The sequence below is a fragment of the Dipteris shenzhenensis genome, chromosome 16, assembly GCF_047967505.1.
Source record: "Dipteris shenzhenensis isolate YYH24624 ecotype China chromosome 16, Dip_SZ_1.0, whole genome shotgun sequence".
NCBI lineage: Eukaryota > Viridiplantae > Streptophyta > Polypodiopsida > Gleicheniales > Dipteridaceae > Dipteris > Dipteris shenzhenensis.
In genome coordinates, this window is record NC_141611.1 from 490,323 (window position 1) to 508,747 (window position 18,425).

The window sequence follows — 18,425 nt, forward strand, 5'->3', positions numbered from 1 at the left end:
TTTCTAACTCCCAAAGACATTACTTTTCAACAAGAAAGGTAGAACTGTAATGTACAGTAGCCACTCATTCAACAGTCAAAGCAACTAATGGCATGGTTTGGAATTAAAAAGCTAGCAGGGCAATGTTATTTCAATGTGCAAACCAGAAACAGCATCCTGTGTATGGCTTAATCAAAGCAGAATTCCTAGAATCACACAAAAAAATGATTCTCTGCATAACATTTCGAGAAAAAAATTTACCAGGAATTGTATTGGCATTCCTTGACACAATGTTTAGTATGATGCAAGCCACAACAAAAACACATGAAGGCAGACTCACCGTGTACTGTGTCTCTATCTCCACCTGTGGTCCCGAATATTCTTTAAGAGCAATCTGTGCTTCCTTTTCTGTCAAATGCATAGCCCTGATCACATGCAGTAAGAAGTGCCTTAAGGTAAATTTCTGACTCCTTTATTTCATGTCTGTGAACGGAGAGAACACATGAGAAGCATCGATAAAAGAGATGAGGAGAAGGTACCATTTTCTTGTGTGTAGACTCTCATCTCCTGGAATGCTTTTTAGGTCTACAATGAAATCATGATAAGAGTACTTGCTTGAGTCTAAAACACCTCGAGAAGTCAATCGACGAACCTGCTTTGCTTTCACAGCCTTCAAAAAATCCTCAAATGTAATTCTTGGCAGAGTGAGTAGACTGCTGTTGAAATTATCCAATTCAGAGGAAGGTTTCTTAAAAGCCTCCTCAGGTACATATAATTCACCTTTGTATTCTCGAAGAAGATCTGACAAGTACACAGACTTGACTGGATCTTTGGGTTTATCGTTGCTATCAAAACTCCCTGCTTCTTCTTGTTCCCCTCTGATTTCAATCGACTGTCTACGTGATTTCTTTTCCCTGTTGCTTACCAATCCAATACGCTTTTGTGGGTCCAGTGCAGACAAAACCTTCTTCCAGAAAGGCGCTCTCAAGAGGTCCTTCTCCCTCAACGTGTAAAGCTTATCTCCAATCAAATACTTAGGTTCCACTTGACTTGGATTATCCCGTAACACTTGACTTGCAAAATCCATACCCCCCTGCCCCTCTTCTAGGAAAATCCTAAGGGAATCGTCTTGTGATGGCCCTTGTTTCCCGCGTGGTGCATTATTTTCTTCTGTTGAAACTTGAGAAACGCCTGAAGAATGTTCTGCATGAGCCGTGAAAAAATGATGCGACTGTTTGCAGTCATTTCTAACGCGTGCTTGGAAAAGATTACCGCAACATCTCAACCCTTCGAAGCTTGGGCAAAAGTTTGACTGAAGGCCTGAAATTCTTCTCACAGAAATACAGTATGCTTCTCTTTCTCCTGCATAGCAAGCATTTGAATCAGAGTATCCTTTGACGCTACTAAGCAATAGCTACCACATAATTTTTCGCACATACCTTTCATTGCGGCACTGTGCGGGATTCCTTTGATGTTTACCCCACACGGAACAGAACTGCTGCCTTGCATACTTCTCAGCAAAGCTAGCCTGAATCACGGAGCCAGCTAACAGCATTATTCAGAGCATCCCATGCACTTTACCAGATACAACAATTTGATTGAAAGATGATATAGAATAGAGTATTATATATGGAATAACTATGCTTGAGAAGAATATTTAAGAAGCCATAAGACTGAGACCTGGAGCTCTTACTCCGACAATGAAGAGCATGAAATCTATCAACGGGAGCTCTAGATCTCCGAACTGAGTCGTGCATAAAATTGCTGGTCTCGTTGAGGATAGAATAATCGCATGTATAAAAGGAACTAATATGCGTAGGCAGCAATTTTTACGTTTGAAGCTCATAGCTTTCCCTCCCTCATGGAGAGTGCTTTATAGTTTTAAAATGTGTACGTGAATTATTACGTAAACGATAGTTTGCCTCACACCCACGTTAACCAAATGAGCTTATTAAATTGGATCTTCGAATTTAGTATTATGAGGTATATTGAGTCCTAACGGACTTGTCATTTGTGTTATAAATTGGATCTTTGAATTTAGTATTATGGGGGATATTGGGTCATAATGGACTTGTCATTTGTCATTTGTGTCGAATCTCCTTTGATGTCCAATCTCTCCCTCAAGCTCAAGAACATGCATAATAAAAGCACCAAAATTAGGTTACCAAATCACAAATTAAGGGTAATTAAAAAAGAGAAAAGTGTTTATATGCTTTATTATTTTGAGCACACGGATGCGCATGCACACACACAACTATATAACCACACAAAGTGTGCATGTAAAGGCAATGTGCTTTCTGTAGTAAATCTATAAAACACAAAGGAAAAAACCCTTCCTCAAGTGTATTGGAGAAATAGATTTCATGTTATGTGTATGGGGGGCAAACAAGCTATTCCACTGGTAACTTGGAAAATTGATTACTTTGTTCACTACATAACAGTGTGTGGGTTTCTAGTGAGAAATTCCTATATTAAAGTTTGGACTTTCTCTCACCTTTGCCAAGTTTTCTTCTTGTATAATCTTGTAATGCTCCAAGCAACAGCCCCTCGGTCTTTGTATAAATTGCTAGTTTCGAGAATCTCCTTTTCCATAGTTTTTATTTATCTATTCGAGATAATCATAAACCAAAGCGTTTTCCAATACATTTTAGTCTCTACACAGCTTGTAGGGGACCTCTTGGGGTCTCTTCACAATTTGTAGGGGACTTCCGGGTGGGACCTCTTTTGTAGGAGACCTCTTAGGTAGGAGTCTCTACACTTTTTGTAGGGCACCTCTTGGGGTCTCTATGCTTTTTGTAGGGGACCTCAAAAAGTGTAGGATTTTAGTCTTTCTCTCTCTAGATTTTGATTTTGCAACTACTATAAGATCTTTTGGTTACCCCATTCTACTAGATTCATCAAACCATCTTTCAAGCTCAAGATACTACAAGCTACTCCACACACACAATGATCTTATATTGATTGCTCTTGACTGTACTTTTGATCCTTGCTACCATAGAGTTAACAACTCCTCTAGACCAATTTGATTACTCGTCCTCGGGTTATGTTTGATTATGTAGTCAACACTGTGAGATGGTATGCATTACCAAGCAGTTGTGGTAACATTGGTGTCGGTGACGACAATGAATTTCATTGTAGGCAATTCTTTTCTTATAGTTCTTGAAATCCATAGTGTTATTACAAAGTCTCTATGAAGGTAGTACCAACCATTTCTTCAAATAGACAAATGTATCGCCCTTCAAGTGATATGGCACATTGTAAGAGGTGACTAGTACTTTGAGCATTCATCTTTTCACTTGGATTGAACTGAGCATGGGAAGATGTTGATTAATTGTGAGGGACACTTCCAAGATTATTGCTAACGTTGTCCTATATTTGGCACGATCCTTGAGTGCTTTATCATGGCTACCTTGCATTTGTGATGCATATATGTCCAAGGATTTTATGAGTGTTTCCAGTATTGTCCATTCCATCATGGAGTATTTATGAATTATGGGCCAGTTTGGAGGTGCATCTTCCTTGTTTGGATTATGTTTACTAGCCTCCCACCTATAACGATGGGATGCATCTAGGAAGATGGTGCTTTGAGATACTCAATTAGTTATCTTTCTTGGAGTAGCTTGGCTCTCCTCCATGCAGGTTGTGGCTCCAGTTTGTTTTGGATGGCTTAAGTGATTTGCTCTTAGCGTATGTTGATGGACATCCCTATGATGTTCCATCCTCCTCTTTACTAGTTGTTGAGGTATTGTTAAGGTATTACTTCCAAAAGTCTCCAATTGGATTGCTGTGCATTAGAATTCTATCTGTGTACTCAATATCAGTATCCAACTCTCGTGCAAGCATTCTATTTGGATTATCCAGATCATGAAGCCGATAATTTGAGTCATCTTCTACGTCTTCCATTGGAAAGTCAATGGGTGTCTAAGGAATATGTGGTCTTAAAGGTGGGGATGAAGTTACGGGTGGTAGGTAAGAGGTAGAAGCAATATCAAAAGTAGAGAAGAGGCAAGCTGGGTTGATATGGGGAAGTGGGGGAAGAGAAGGGCAAATGGCTTAAGTTGCTTGATAGTCCTATAAGGAAGGATTATCAAGAGGTGGAACAAAGTTTGGCATGAGGGGATAATATTGTAGAGTTTCTTGGGTTAGATGTAGGTGGCCAGAGGCATGAGCAAAGAGGCATGGCAAGGAATATTGGTTAGCTTGGATTTCATGAAAGGTAAGGAGTACGATACCTAATCTAGATCAACGAAGAGAGTTGTGAGATAGTGGAGGTTGGATGTAAGGCAGACCACATTTTCATCGGACAAGCTTGTTTCTATTGTGAAAGGTATTGCCAACTTCAAGATTGGATTTGACTTGGAAGTAATTCCCCTAGATGATGATGATGATGATGCTGCTGCCTGTTGTAGTAAGGGCAGTAGTCTAGCTATGACCCAAAGAGGGGGACTTCCCATTGCGTAGTCATAGATCATTATTGCATCTAGTTTGATGATCCATAGGAGGCCTACATCTATTGAGAGACAAAACACATTTCTCTCATCCTCATTCATCTTTCGCATAGTTTTTGGAAAGCCTCTTTGCCCACTGGCCTATCCCAATTGAGAGTGAGGAATGTAGGTAGCATTTTCAATTGCAAGTGTGTCCCTTATATCCGAGCTCATCCTTCAAAATGATCATCTCCATATTTCAATAAGGCTGAATCTTGATACAAAAATATTCAAGAAGTTAGGATGAGACCTCAGTAATCTTAGGCAAATATATAAATAAAAACTACCCCTTTATAGTTGTGGGAAGGAATAACAATGCTTCCATAAATAGAACAACATTAAAAGATGACCTTTGTCTTGCCAAAACTTTGTGATAACTCTAGAATCATTGTTAGATGCCCAAAACTCAATGAAAATTCCTCATGCTTCTTTCATGCTCCTACCACAAAGACAGTGTCACAATCACTTCCCACATTAGAAGAGTTAGGAATCCAATTTCGACAAGTGAATATCCATAGTGTCAATCTCATAGTCAATCAAGAATAATGCAAATGGAGTTAAAACTCAAGATGACTTCTCCATGCCTTGTGTATTCCAAATGGACAAAGGACCCCAATTTTGTACAAACCATGGTCCGTGTGCATAGAGAATATGCTGCAAACATGATGAGAATCATTTCAGCAACAAAAACTGTTTATAAAGCAACTGCTAAATATTACGATGGTACCAAGATTACCATGTAATGCGTAATGTGTGACTCCCCCCATGCTTTCACTCATTAATTGCATAAACTCTTTCACAACCATCCTGAACCTTTCATAATACATCTCATCGATTTGAACTTGGCGAAGCAATTTTATCAATGCATCTACCTTTGTTCATACTTTATCTCTCAAAGTTGCTACTTGAGAATGAGAAGCCTTATTGGTCGTGCATTCACACAATGCTTTCCAGTATTCCCAACCCAAACTACTTTGAGACAATGTATGTTTGTCTTTGTCGAGATTGTGGTTCGATAGGAATCTCCTTGCCTTCCTTCCATCCATGGACACTTTTGCAGGAAGATTCTGTGTTGTCCTAGACATTTTCTTATCCTCCTTAAGTTTGACATGTCCTCCATGGAATCCCATCTCTGATAGCAACTTCTCAGCTTCTGTAATTATCAATGCAAGGATTATCAGAATTTTTTTTGACATGAAATCGTTAACTTATGAGTAGAAAACTGTGCGGGTCATGAAAAATGTCAATAGAAAGAGGAATCTATCAAATCACAATACTTTATAATGCATGCATGTGACCAAAACATAAAAATAGGATGCTGGATCAAATTACAATCAATCTAGGCATGCTCCTAGTAGATCACAATTTGGCCTGCTGCTAACTTGTGAATTTCTTGGCTCAAAACCCATGACCCCTCTACCTGTGCACATAATTAATGCACAATTCGACTTAGAACATCTAATTCACAATTAGCACGAGAACATTTCATCATACCCTAGACTTGCTAAGGTCTTAACTTGAGCTAGACTCATGGAATCTACTTGAACTAAGACCAATGGTCACAGGTCGTAGTATCCTATCTAATGTGCATGTGAGTGATTAGGGCATAGATAATGCTCAAAGATTATTGGTAACTTGCTCACATGTTTAACTTAAGTAATCTCATTCTTTACTTGTAAGTCTTCACATTATTGCCTAGATGCACCAAGGCTCCTAAAGCCAGTATGAAAGTAACTAGAAATCAAATCCCCTTTTGTGTTGGGTACCAAAACCTAGTGGACATGTAGAGCATCCCAATCTCGTGAGGCATGCTAGCAGGCAGAGAGTGATCCGATAAATAATCATCAAATCGTAAGGACTTGGACAATCCTATGTGTTGCGAAATATTTCCATGAAATGGAGTCCACCCCATGCACTAGATCCCATCATCATGGCACCATAATGTGACTAGTTGTCCACATAGGGAGTGTCACTTACTACTAAACCTTATGCAAAAGGGTGCCACTATACTGTTAAGTTGGTATCTTGCTTTAGCATTGCAATAAGATCTTGTGTAGTCTTGACCATGATGACTCACATGCCGAGGTATCTTGACAATATATCAAGGGAACTCCATCCTTGACTCCCATGGTAAGCAACAATGCAAAGTTGATTATATCTAGGGATGTTGTCATTGATGAGGCTTCATCATATTTTGACAATTCGAGTACAGTTCTACTCCACCTCAGCCAATAGTGCCTGTGATGCATCATATTTCTTTGCCTGCAGAGTCAGATATTATGCAGCCCTTAGTGACCACTCAGAGTAAAGACACAGAAAAGGTTCTTGATATAGTGGATACATCAACTACCACAGTCATCACTGAGATCCCTGAGAGTTCCACTTCCAATAAAAGATCTGCTCATGATCAAAATCACTTGGGAGGTGGACCTACAAGAGCAATTATGCATTCATGGCCAAAGTGATGGAATTTGATGAGCCGACCTCCTTCAAAGATGTAATGCAAGTCCCTGAGTGGCAATATGCAAAGAGTACATGAAATAGACCCCTCATACATGGAATGCACGCAATGATTCATTGTCACTTTTTGACATTTGGTTTTCAACCATCAAATTCAAATCCATCTCTCTACATCAAAAAGACTACAAAAGGCATCCTTGTTGTAGTGTTTTATGTTGATGACCACTAGTTCCAATGGACATCTCATCTCAGAAGCAAAGAGTCAACTTACCTCAGAGTTTGACATGAAGGATATGGGAGAGCTCCATGATTTTCTTGGGCTAGAAATATGGAGAAATGATGCAGGGATTACACTTTCTCAAGGCAAGTACACTCAGAAGGTACTTAAGCAGTTTCAGCTACATGACTGCAAGCCACTCCCTACTCCTATGGAATGCAATATCAAGTTGTCACCACTTGACACCACTTCTCCAACTTCAGATCCTCTACAATACAAACAGCTCATTGGCACCTTGATCTACTTGACTATCACTAGGCCAGACATCTCATATGCAAATGGTGTGCTCAGTTCAGTTCATGGAGAATCCCAAGAAGACTCACCTCCATGCAGCAAAAAGAGTACTTAGATACCTTCATGGTACATGGGATCATGGACTAGATTATGCCAACTTGCCAAGTCATCCAACTTACACTTCCATGGATACACAAATGCTGGTTGGGTAGGAAGTGTAAATGACAAAAGATCCACTTGTGGATACTGCTTTGGTCACTCCACATCTTTGTCATGGAAAAACAAGAAGCAACCAACAGTGGCATTGTTCCACCGAAGTAGAGTATAGAGGATCCACCAGTGTAGCATGTGAAGCAATATGGTTCAAAAGGCTTCTTTCAGAGATTGAGATAGTTTGTAGAGACCCTACTATGCTCAATTCAGATAATATGAGTAGCATTCAACTAGCAAAGAACCTAGTGTTTCATGCTAGAACAAAACACATTGAAGTGCATTATCACTTCATTCGTGAGAAAGTTCTTAGTGAAGAAATCAACTTGGTACATTGTTCGACACAAGAACAGGTCACATATATCTTCACCAAGCCACTTTCCCTTGATAAGTTTGCACACTTTTGACATCAGCTTGGTCTTCGCCAATTGCAACTTAAGAGGGGGAGGTGAAGGTTAAGCTGTACACCTTTGTAAATATTTTTTAATGCTATGCTCTTTTTTACACTCTTGTGAATCTTTTCTTATCTTTATTTATGTTGCCATCGTGCAACATTCAGAAAATCAAAAAATTGTGTTTTATAAAGCACCCTCTTCTTATGCAGTGCAATTCAAGAGGCGGTGCTAAGAATGGTGTAAATTGCACCATAGGGTTATGGGACAAACCTAACCCTAATCGTAAGGGGTACACGTATATTCCTATTTTCTATGGAATACAAGTTAGTGTACAGTTAGTAATCTTGTGTGCACTCCTCTCTCTCTCCTCTGTCATTTTCGTTATCATTTTGGACACATTTCCCTTCTCTGACATGGTGAAATTCAGCTTGGATTTGCTGAAATGACTTGATCATAATGAAACTAGTGATTATCGTTTCAAAATGTATTTTTAACAAAATATTGAAATAAACCATATCAACATTGAAAGCATAGAAAAAGAACACAACACTGAGACGTTTCAAAAAATAAAAGTGTTTTAAAGCATAGAAAAAGAACACAACACTGAGATGTTTCAAAAAATGAAAGTGTTTTGGATTATAAGACTTTGCAATGTGGGCAACATATACAAAAGATTTGGCCCTATGGGAAATAGATACAAAGATGGATTCTTCTACAAAAGTCTAAACTAAAGCTTAGGCTAGGTTCCATTCGTAGCTGCTTTACGAGAGCCATGTCCTTGTCCATCACTGTGATGCGCTTTGCATGGATAGCACACAAATTTTTGTCTTCGAAGAGTTCTATTATAACCACCTCTGCTCCCTCTTGAAGTGCCGCCAAAGCATCTGTATTGAAACACACATCTTGTATGTATTTTTGTGCAGTTTCATGCACAATGCACTAGAAAGGACATGTGCGATGACATTTTTGGTGCTTTTCTATAGCTTCTTGATTTCTTGCAAGGCTATTACTCTTGGTTTTGCTTTATATGGCTTCCTTACTCTCGATGGAGGTGGTACAGGGACCCGCATGTGGCTCCATGGCTTCTGCTCTACTCTAAACTTAGTTTGTCACTCTGCTCTTACTTGTTCTTCCTCTTCATCCTCCTTCCATTGCCATACCAGTTTGGGCCTTGCTGGTGTTTTCTTGAATATGATCTTCACCTTCTTTTGGGGGACCACTTCAGCAGGAACAATGTCCATGCTTTCTTGTATCAGAGGAAGAGGAATTATTGTTGAATTCTTTGCCATTTTCTTTGTGGGCAGTGACCCATCAAGGTTCTCAATGTCCTCAAGATTTCCAAACACTCTCTAATCTTCAGTTTGGGCAAATGGGGGTGAGTTTTATCAGCAGAGCCAGGGGACTTCTCATGGGGAGGGGGCTTGTCACAGGGAGGGGACTTCTCATGGGGAGGGAACTTGTCATGAAGAGGGGATTTTTTAGGAGAAGGGAACTTCTTATAATTAGGGGCCTTGTCATGGGGAGGGGAGGTGAGGGTAGAAGAGGGTTGAGTGGACACTTGATGGGACTTAGGGGAGGGCTCATGGCAATCAGGGTTGGGCTCGCCTATGAGCAGGCTCATAGGAGTTTGGGGAGGGCTCATGGGAGCTAGGGGAGGGCTCATGGGAGGTGTAATTGGAGGTGTGACTGGAGGGATTCAGGTTTTTTGAGGCCATGGAGCAAGAGGAGGTTGTGGGGTTGAAGGAGGAGAAGAAAGAAGGCTGTGAGGAAGGCCTTATGTGACGTCTTGTAGGCTTGGCGGTGTTCTTCACTCTTGCCATTGAAATACGAGAGTTAGTGCTTCAAAACATGTTATATAGTATTTTTTATTTAGGGTTCCCCACCCCGCACTTCCAAAGCCCACTCCCCCTCCCGCGCCCCCCCTCCGCACCCCACCCCCACACTGCCTGCCTCCCCACCTTGCATCCCAACCTCGAGACATAGCTCCATGTGTGAGTACTCAAATTGTGGTCGAAACATGCTCTTTATTAATTGTGGAGCAGCATAGGATTACACCAATATTTGGACCCATCTGCTCCCTTGTCTAACTCTACTTTACAACCAACGTATGACTCCTTGACTCCTTGTGGATGCGTTCCAAACACAATGCCTACTATTATTTGATACAAATTTGCAAGTTTGATGACTTTTCCTTTTCAGACCTCAGAGTCCTACCTCTAGTAAACATTTATAAAACCAATCAAACATCTCGTGCAATGCATTGATATGAGTGACACTACCACCATACCTTGAGTTCTTGAAGTAGGATGCCTTGGCTTGATAGTACGACTTCTCCATGACTTATGTATTCCAAATGGACAAAGGGGCCACAATTTTGTACAAACCATGGTCCATTCACATAGAGACTATGTACATATTGTCCAAGTTTCTATGTGTGAGTTCTCATATCAAGTATTGACATGTCGTAAGGGAGTGATAACGCTAGGGTTATCTAACATCCACACGGCCTACTTTACCCATTGTCTTTCTTAACACCTTAGACAAGCTTTGGGGGGTAGCCTTCATGTATGGGGCAATGATGGGAGGACAAATCGAGAACACATAGTGTTTACCGTGAGGCACGCGTGGTCTTCAGAACCCACAATCCCCAAGTGTAATGGATAGGACCTTGCTCACTTACATGCACATTTTGTGGGGGTTAAAGGTCACTGTGCCTTTACCCCGGTTATGTACCATACTCAAACACATATATAAATGAATGAAAAAGAAGATTAGGGTGTTCTCCACCCACCAAAAACTTGTGTGGCTCTCTGTTTCTCTCTCTCCCTCTTCCGTTCTGCTTCTATTGAGACCACTCTCAACTGGTATCAGAGCCCGGGTGATCTAGCTGAGCGTGCGTGAATGCCTAGAAGCTTAGTAGCTCTATGGGAGAAAGGAGAAGCTCTGTGGGAAGCTTTGTGTATGATTTTACTTGCATCCGAGTATGCAGAAACCTTGAAGGAAACTTTGGAAAAGTCACTTTGGTTTTGCAAAGTGGTTTTGAGAGCCTATTAAGTGTTTTCAAAGAAAAGGTCATTTTTTAAAATCTTTTCTCTGTTCCATTCAACGACAAAGACTCCATATTGACTTGTAGAGGCAACCATTATGGGGGTTAAAGGTCACTGTGCCTTTACCCCAATTATGTACAATACTCAAACACATATATAAATGAATGAAAAAGAAGATTAGGGTGTCCTGCACCCACCAAAAAATTGTGTGGCTCTCTGTTTCTCTCTCTCCCTCTTCCATTCTGCTTCTGTTGAGAGCACTCTCAACTAGTATCAGAGCCTGAGTGATCTAGCTGAGCATGCGTGAATGCTTGGAAGCTTAACAGCTCTGTGGGAGGAAGAAGAAGCTTTGTGGGAAGCTTTGTGATCGATTTTACTTGCATCCGTGTGCACAGAGACCTTGAAGGAACCTTTGGAAAAGTCACTTTGGTTTTGCGAAGTGGTTTTGAGAGCTTGTTAAGTGTTTTCAAAGAAAAAGTCATTTTTTAAGCTTTTCCTTGTTTTGTTTGATGACAGAGACTCCGTATTGACTTGTAGAGGCAACCATTGCCTACTTTTGGTGTCCATTTCACTTCAGGAGCTTGGAAACACCTTCATTCTTGAATATGGGATCATTTCGTTGAATTTCTGATTCACTGTGTTAGTTTCAACGTTTTTCTACTCGAGTGTTGGAACTCAAGTTTGAAGCAACCATTTGCAGATTTGTTAGTTCTGGTGGACTCAAGAGGTCCTAAAACTTCTATGTTGCTCATCATTCACACTCTGGTGGAGTTTACAAATAGATCAGTTTCCAAAAATGTGTTTGAGTCCGTGTATTAGACCCAGTGATTGGGACCACGGTTTCAAAAACCATCTGTCCCATTGCGTTTTGGACGCCTAAAAACCCCTACCTATTAGTTCTTGCATGATTCAGTGAAGTATTTTTAGAGTTATATATCTCTGTGTATTTGATTTCGTCTCTCTGCTATGCATTTTTCATTCTAAGGTTTTAAAACCTTAGATTTATGCCACATGGCAGTGGATAAGTGTTGACTCCCATTTCTCACTCATCACTTGGGATTTTGGAGTTACAGTAGGCAAGAGATATTTGCAGATTGTCTTGCTGAGTCCGATTATGTAATGGCGCCCATGTTTTGAGGCATCTCAGGTTCTATTTTCAATAGCGGTCATTGCCGTGGGACCATGATTTCTTGAGCATACCTTATGCAGATCACTCTAGTTGCAGTTTGAGCCATGTTGCTCATTTGTGGTGTGCATTGGGTTGCAATGGATGATTTATAGGCCATTTAGATACATTGCAATCCTTATTGGATGTGCTGATAGGCCCATATTGCCTTGTGGGATGCTATTTTTAATAGACGCTTTGCACATGGATCATGGATGGTGTTTATGCTTGAGCCATTTGGCACTTATTGGCATTTTGGATTGCCATTGCAGTTGGCATTTTCTTTTGGGCCAGATTTGCTCATATGGATGCATAGTACATGCACATGAGTCAGCTGTATCTTTTGATACTTTGAGCTTTGAGTTTTGGTGATATTTCACTCTATTGTGGCATAGACATTTGGGCGCACCTGGTATTTGGTGTGATTCTCTCTTGCAGGCACTAGCATTTGGGATTTTGCTTTATTTGCTTCATGGCATCCTCTTCCATGTCTGAAAAGGAGTTTTTCAGCATCAAAAAGTTTGATGGGACAAACTTTTATTTGTGAAAAGAATAGATAAGGGATGTGCTTATTCAAAAGAAGCAGATAAAACCCTTGCAAGGGATTGCAGCTAAACCTGTAGCTATGTCCACAAATGAATGGAATGAGTTGGATGCATTGGCAAAGTCTACCATTAGACTTCATCTTGGGGAGACAGTTTATTTCACAGTAGTCACTGAAAAGACTACGGAAGCTTTATGGAAAAAGCTGTGTGCTACATATGAGAAAGATACTGCCTCAAACAAAGTCTATCTCATGAAGAGATTGTTTGAGCTGCACATGAAGGAGGGAGTATCCATAGCTTTGCACTTGAATGAATTTAATATCATTTTCAGTCAGTTTCAAGCTCAAAATCTGAATTTTGATGCAGAAATGAGGGCAATATTTCTCTTATGCTCATTACCATCCTCATGGGATACTTTTCATACTGCTATCAGTAACTCTGCACCTAGCGGAGTATTGAACTTTGATGATGTGGTTGGTAGCTTGTTGGCCGAGGAGATTAGACGGAAGTCAATGGAAGGCAACAAGCAGGATGTAGCCTTAAATGTGCAAAGGAGCAGATCATAGTCCAAGGGGAAGTTTCAAGAAAGAGGGAAGTCCCGTAGCAAGTCCAGGCACGGAACATTGAGTGTCACTATTGTGGCAAGAAGGGCCACATGAAAAAAGATTGCTACAAGCTTAAAAGAGAGAAAAAGGATAAGAAAAAGAATGCAAATTGGGGTGCAAATCAGAAGGAAGAGAGTCCAAGGGAGGACAAAGGAAAAGTGAAGATCGAGGAGATTAATGCAGTCACACATGATAGTGACAATGTCATTCTCTTCATGTCTAGTTTATCTGCAGAGTTGCTTACCACTTCAGATGATGCATATTCCCAGGATTGGATTTTGGATTCTGGTGCTTCATTCCATGTTACTCCCCATAGGGAATGGTTCTCCACTTATGACAGTGGAAAGACAGGTTATATGCATCTTGGAAATGACTATGCATGTGACGTAGTGGGAGTAGGTGACATAAAGTTTTCTTTTGCAAATGGGTCTACATTTATTTCAAAAAATGTGAGACATGTGCCTAAGTTGACCAAGAGTCTCATTTCAACGGGTCAGCTAGATGATGCTGGTTTTCAGACCATCTTTGGTTCTGGGAGTTGGAAAATTCAGAAGGGCCCTTTGCTTTTGGCCAGGAGTGCGAAATGTGGGACTTTGTATCCCTTACATGTATCAGGGGTGTTTGATCATGTTGTTGCAATAACCGAGCAGCCAAGCAGTTCTTTACGGCATTGCCAGTTAGGCCATATGAGCCAAAATGGGATGGAACTCTTATGCCATTTGGGTTATGTACTGCATTTAAGTTTCTCTGATTTGAATTTTGTGAGCAGTGTCTCTATGCGAAGCAGACTAAATCAGCCCATAAAAGAAGGGGAAAGAAAGAGTTTGAAAAGCTTGATTTGGTGCATTCAGACGTATGTGGTCCCATGCCTACACGGTCATTAGGCAGGGCTGAATACTATGTGACATTCATTGATGATGCAACTACGAAAGTGTGGGCTTATGCTATAGCTCGGAAAAGTGATGTGTTCTAGGTATTTCAAAAATGGCTGGCCTTGGTTGAGAATCAGTCAGGTAGAATGCTTAAATGCCTATGGTGGAGAGTACCTCTCTCATGACTTTTAGCATTTCTGTGATACACATGGGATTAAGAGGGAGCTCACATCCCCTCGTCCTCCAAAGCAAAATCAAGTTGCAGAAAAGATGAACCGTACCATTCAAGAAAGGTTGCAATGCAAGTCTTTCTGGTGGTTTTTGGGCTGAGGTAATGAAGACTGTAGTGCATGTGATCAATAGATCACCTAGTAAGAGTTTGGATGGTGGTATTCCTAAAGAGGCATGGAGTGGCAAGAAGCCCTCTTACTATCATTTGCATATATTTGGGTGTGAGGCATATGCACATGTGCCAAAAGAGCTTTGAAAGAAGCTAGATCCTAAGTCTAGGAAATGCATCTTTCTAGGTTATGGTGAAAGTGGAGAGATGGGCTATCATCTCTGGGATGCAGAATCAAAGAAGATCATACGTAGCCATGATGTAGCCTTCAATGAGAAGAAGATGCATAAGGCACCCATGAGGGATGTGGAAATGATGAGAATCACTTTCCAGGATGTGAATCCACCTGCATATGTAGATAGAAAGCAAGCTATCCATGCACCAAATGTGCAAGAAATGGTACCACCAACTACTCCCACAGGTATACAGTCAAGGGTAGATGATGGATAACCTATTGGTGGAAATGATGAGCCAAATGTGGCTGATATGCAGGTGGGACAACAAGCTGAAATGCCCTTGAGAAGATCATCTAGAGTGTCTAGGCCACCTGATAGGTTTGTTCCAGGGGTAGACTATGTGATGCTTACTGATTGCGGGGAGCCTTCTTGCTACAAAGAGGCTATGATGTGCGAGGATCAACACAAATGGGAGTATGCTATGCAATTAGAGATGAGTTCACTTATGAAGAATAAGACTTGGGACTTGGTTTCTTTGCCACATGGAAAGAAAGCATTACCATGTAAATGGGTCTAGAAGATGAAGGTCACAGGTGATGATGTGCCTAGGTACAAGGCCCATTTGGTCGCTAAAGGGTTCAAGCAAGAGAAGGGTGTGGACTTTGATGAGATATTATCTCCGGTTGTGAAAATGACCACACTTAGATGCATGCTTAGACTAGTGGTAGCAGAGGATATGGAGCTTATGCAAATGGATGTCAAGACAGGTTTCTTGCATGGGGATCTACATGAGGAAATTTACATGGTGCAGCCGGAAGGCTTTGAAGAAAAGGGCAAAGAGCATTTAGTTTGCAAGCTGAAGAAGAGTCTCTATGGTCTTAAGCAAGCACCTAGAGAATGGTATCAGAAATTTGATGCTTTCATTCGGTCCCAAGGTTTTAGGAGTGAAATTGATCACTGCCTCTACACTAAAAGGGCTAAGGATAATAGCCTGATACTCCTGGCACTATATGTGGATGATATGTTATTGGCTAGCAAGAATACTTATGAGCTAGATGCATTAAAGGCCAAGTTGCATGAGGCCTTTGATATAAAGGATTTGGGACTTGTAGGTCATATTCTTGGTATGCGCATCATGCATGATCGGAGTAGGAAACTCCTTTGGCTTTCACAGAAGGAGTATGTTACAAAAGTATTGCAGCACTTCAATATGGTGGGAGGGAAGGTAATGAGTACTCCATTGCCTCCATATGTGAAATTGAGTCATATAGATAGTCCCAAATCAGATGAGGAGAGGACCATGATGGCCAAGGTTCCTTATGCATCAGTAGTTGGGAGTCTTATGTATGGTATGATGGCTACTAGACCAGACATTGCATTTGCAGTGGGAGTTGTTAGCCGGTATATGGCTAATCCAAGAAAGAGGAATTGGGAGGTAGTTAAGTGCATCATGAGGTATATGAAGGGTACCAGGGAGATGTGCATCTCCTTTGGTAGAGAAGACATGCGTGTACTTGGGTACACAGATTCAGACTATGCAGGGCATGTGGATAGTAGGAGATCCACTTCTACTTATGTGTTCACCTTTGTAGGTGGTGTAGTGTCGTGGATGTCTTGTGCACAGAAGTGCGTTGCTTTGTCTATCATGGAGGCTAAGTATGTTGCAGCCACAGAGGATTGCAAGCAGGCCATATGGCTTGATCAGCTAGTGGGAGATTTAGGGATTCATACAAGTGTACCAATATTGCATAGTGATTCCATGAGTGCTATTCAGCTAGCACGAAATCCGATCTTTCATGCAAAGACCAAACACATTGAGGTCAGGTACCATTTCATTAGGGAGGAACTTGAGGAAAAGCGCATAGAGCTTGTTAAGGTTCATACAGATGATAATGCTGCTGATATGTTGACGAAGAGTCTACCTAGTCAGCGGTTTGAGTATTGTCATGTATTGATGGGCATTGGATAGTATGTTCACTGGTTGTTCTACCTTAAAGGCACATTTTCCTTTATGTGGGAGGTTTTGGGGGTTAAAGGTCATTGTGCCTTTACCCTGGCTATGTACAATACTCAAACACATATATAAATGAATGAAAAAGAAGATTAGGTGTTCTGCATCCACCAAAAACTTGTGTGGCTCTCTGTTTCTCTCTCTCCCTCTTCCATTCTGCTTTCGTTGAGAGCACTCTCACATTTTTTAGAGTACATTAAGATTTAATTTATGGTTTCAATTTGGTTAAATATAAATGAAATATTGTTATAGCCTAGAATAACTAATTAAATTATTATTATTATTATTATTGCATTGTACTAAAATCGAAAGTGCCAATAATGCCCCCTTACAAAATTATTATTATTGAGGACATGCAATGATTTTCATGTGTGTTGAGTGTGATGATTTATTATGGGGTATTTATACAATTGGAGAGCTTCTCTCTCTGCATGTAGGAATTGTAAGACATTCTCTCTCTACATGTAGAACTTGCATGTAGGAGTTGCAAGTTGCATGTAGGAGTTGCAAGTTGCATGTAGGAGTTGCATGTTACATGTAGAACTCGCATGTTCCATGTAGGAGTTGCATGTAAGACTCGCATGTAGAACATGCATGTAGGAATCGCATGTAGGTCTTGCATGTAGAACATGCATGTAGGAGTTGCAAGTAGAACTTGCATGTAGGAATTGAATGTAGAACTTGCATGTAGAACATGCATGTAGGAGTTGCAAGTAAAACTTGCAGGTTGAGGATTCCTAAGAGAGATTATTCCTAGCCTTATGCAAGTACAAGCGGAGCTTTGCCACCGCTACTCTGTTGTGCTACCTAAGTCCATGTTGGCACAGAGACAACATACTCCCGCATCCATTTTATTACCCATCCTTGAGTTATGGCTTATTGTGATCACGGAGTTGGGATGCCATGCATGTAAACCAATGGCTGTGGAAGTGTCATGCCAGTCGATCCTGCTATAAATCCTTGGCACCATACAATTTTTGCTCTATTTCCGGGTATCCTATATCCACCATTTGTTTGAACAGAGATATGTGGCGTGCTTCTAAGAAGATGACTCTTTGAGAGAGTTGGCTTGTAATCTCAGCATTGATCCGTTCATTGGGATTGAAACCGAGTGGAGGCAAATGGCGGTCGATGTGGCTGGGGACCTTCAAAATGTATTCCAATGTTTTGTAGAAGATAGCACTTTGGCGAAGGATGTGGTCAATGTTGCCGCGCATTATTTGCTCATGCTGTTGAAGTGCTCGGATCAGCGTGCCTTGGATATTCCATTCTACACTAGAGTATGGCTCGATCATTGGACAATTAATGGTGCAATCTTCACCCAAAGTGTGTATGTTGGCTTCCCATCAATGACTTCATGGAACTACATAGAACTTGGGATGGGTTCTAAGACATGGAGGTGCATGTAGGTACTCTTTCAATAAGATTACATCAAAGAGCTTGGGGCAGTGCCAATCAGGTTGGGGATCCAACTTGCTTACCCAATCTTCACTAACTTGACACTGACAAAGATTGGTAGGGAAGTTGTCCAGGGTCCATCGACCTCGAGATTTCATATTAGGATATTTGCTCCAGAAATCCTTGATGGGGTTGTTGGGAAGTCATATCACATCAAAATCATA

General features: G+C 40.9%; 1 protein-coding gene across 2 annotated transcripts in view; it reads right to left on the bottom strand.

Moving 5' to 3' along the window:
* FTSHI1 (FtsH extracellular protease family) overlaps positions 1-1,852 on the bottom strand; it is a 108,561-nt gene extending 106,709 nt beyond the window's left edge. The window contains exons 1-4 of one of the 2 annotated variants that reach the window (XM_087387157.1): positions 1,660-1,852; positions 1,419-1,507; positions 519-1,341; positions 320-404 (exon numbers count right to left, since the gene is read on the bottom strand). In XM_087387157.1, coding sequence (XP_087243283.1) covers positions 320-404; positions 519-1,341; positions 1,419-1,507; positions 1,660-1,736 — 1,074 coding nt within the window. In that variant the 5' untranslated portion in view covers positions 1,737-1,852. The remainder of the gene's footprint in view (positions 1-319; positions 405-518; positions 1,342-1,418; positions 1,508-1,659) is intronic. The other variant, XM_087387158.1, reaches the window with a different exon arrangement.
* Between the last annotated feature and the right edge of the window lie 16,573 nt (positions 1,853-18,425).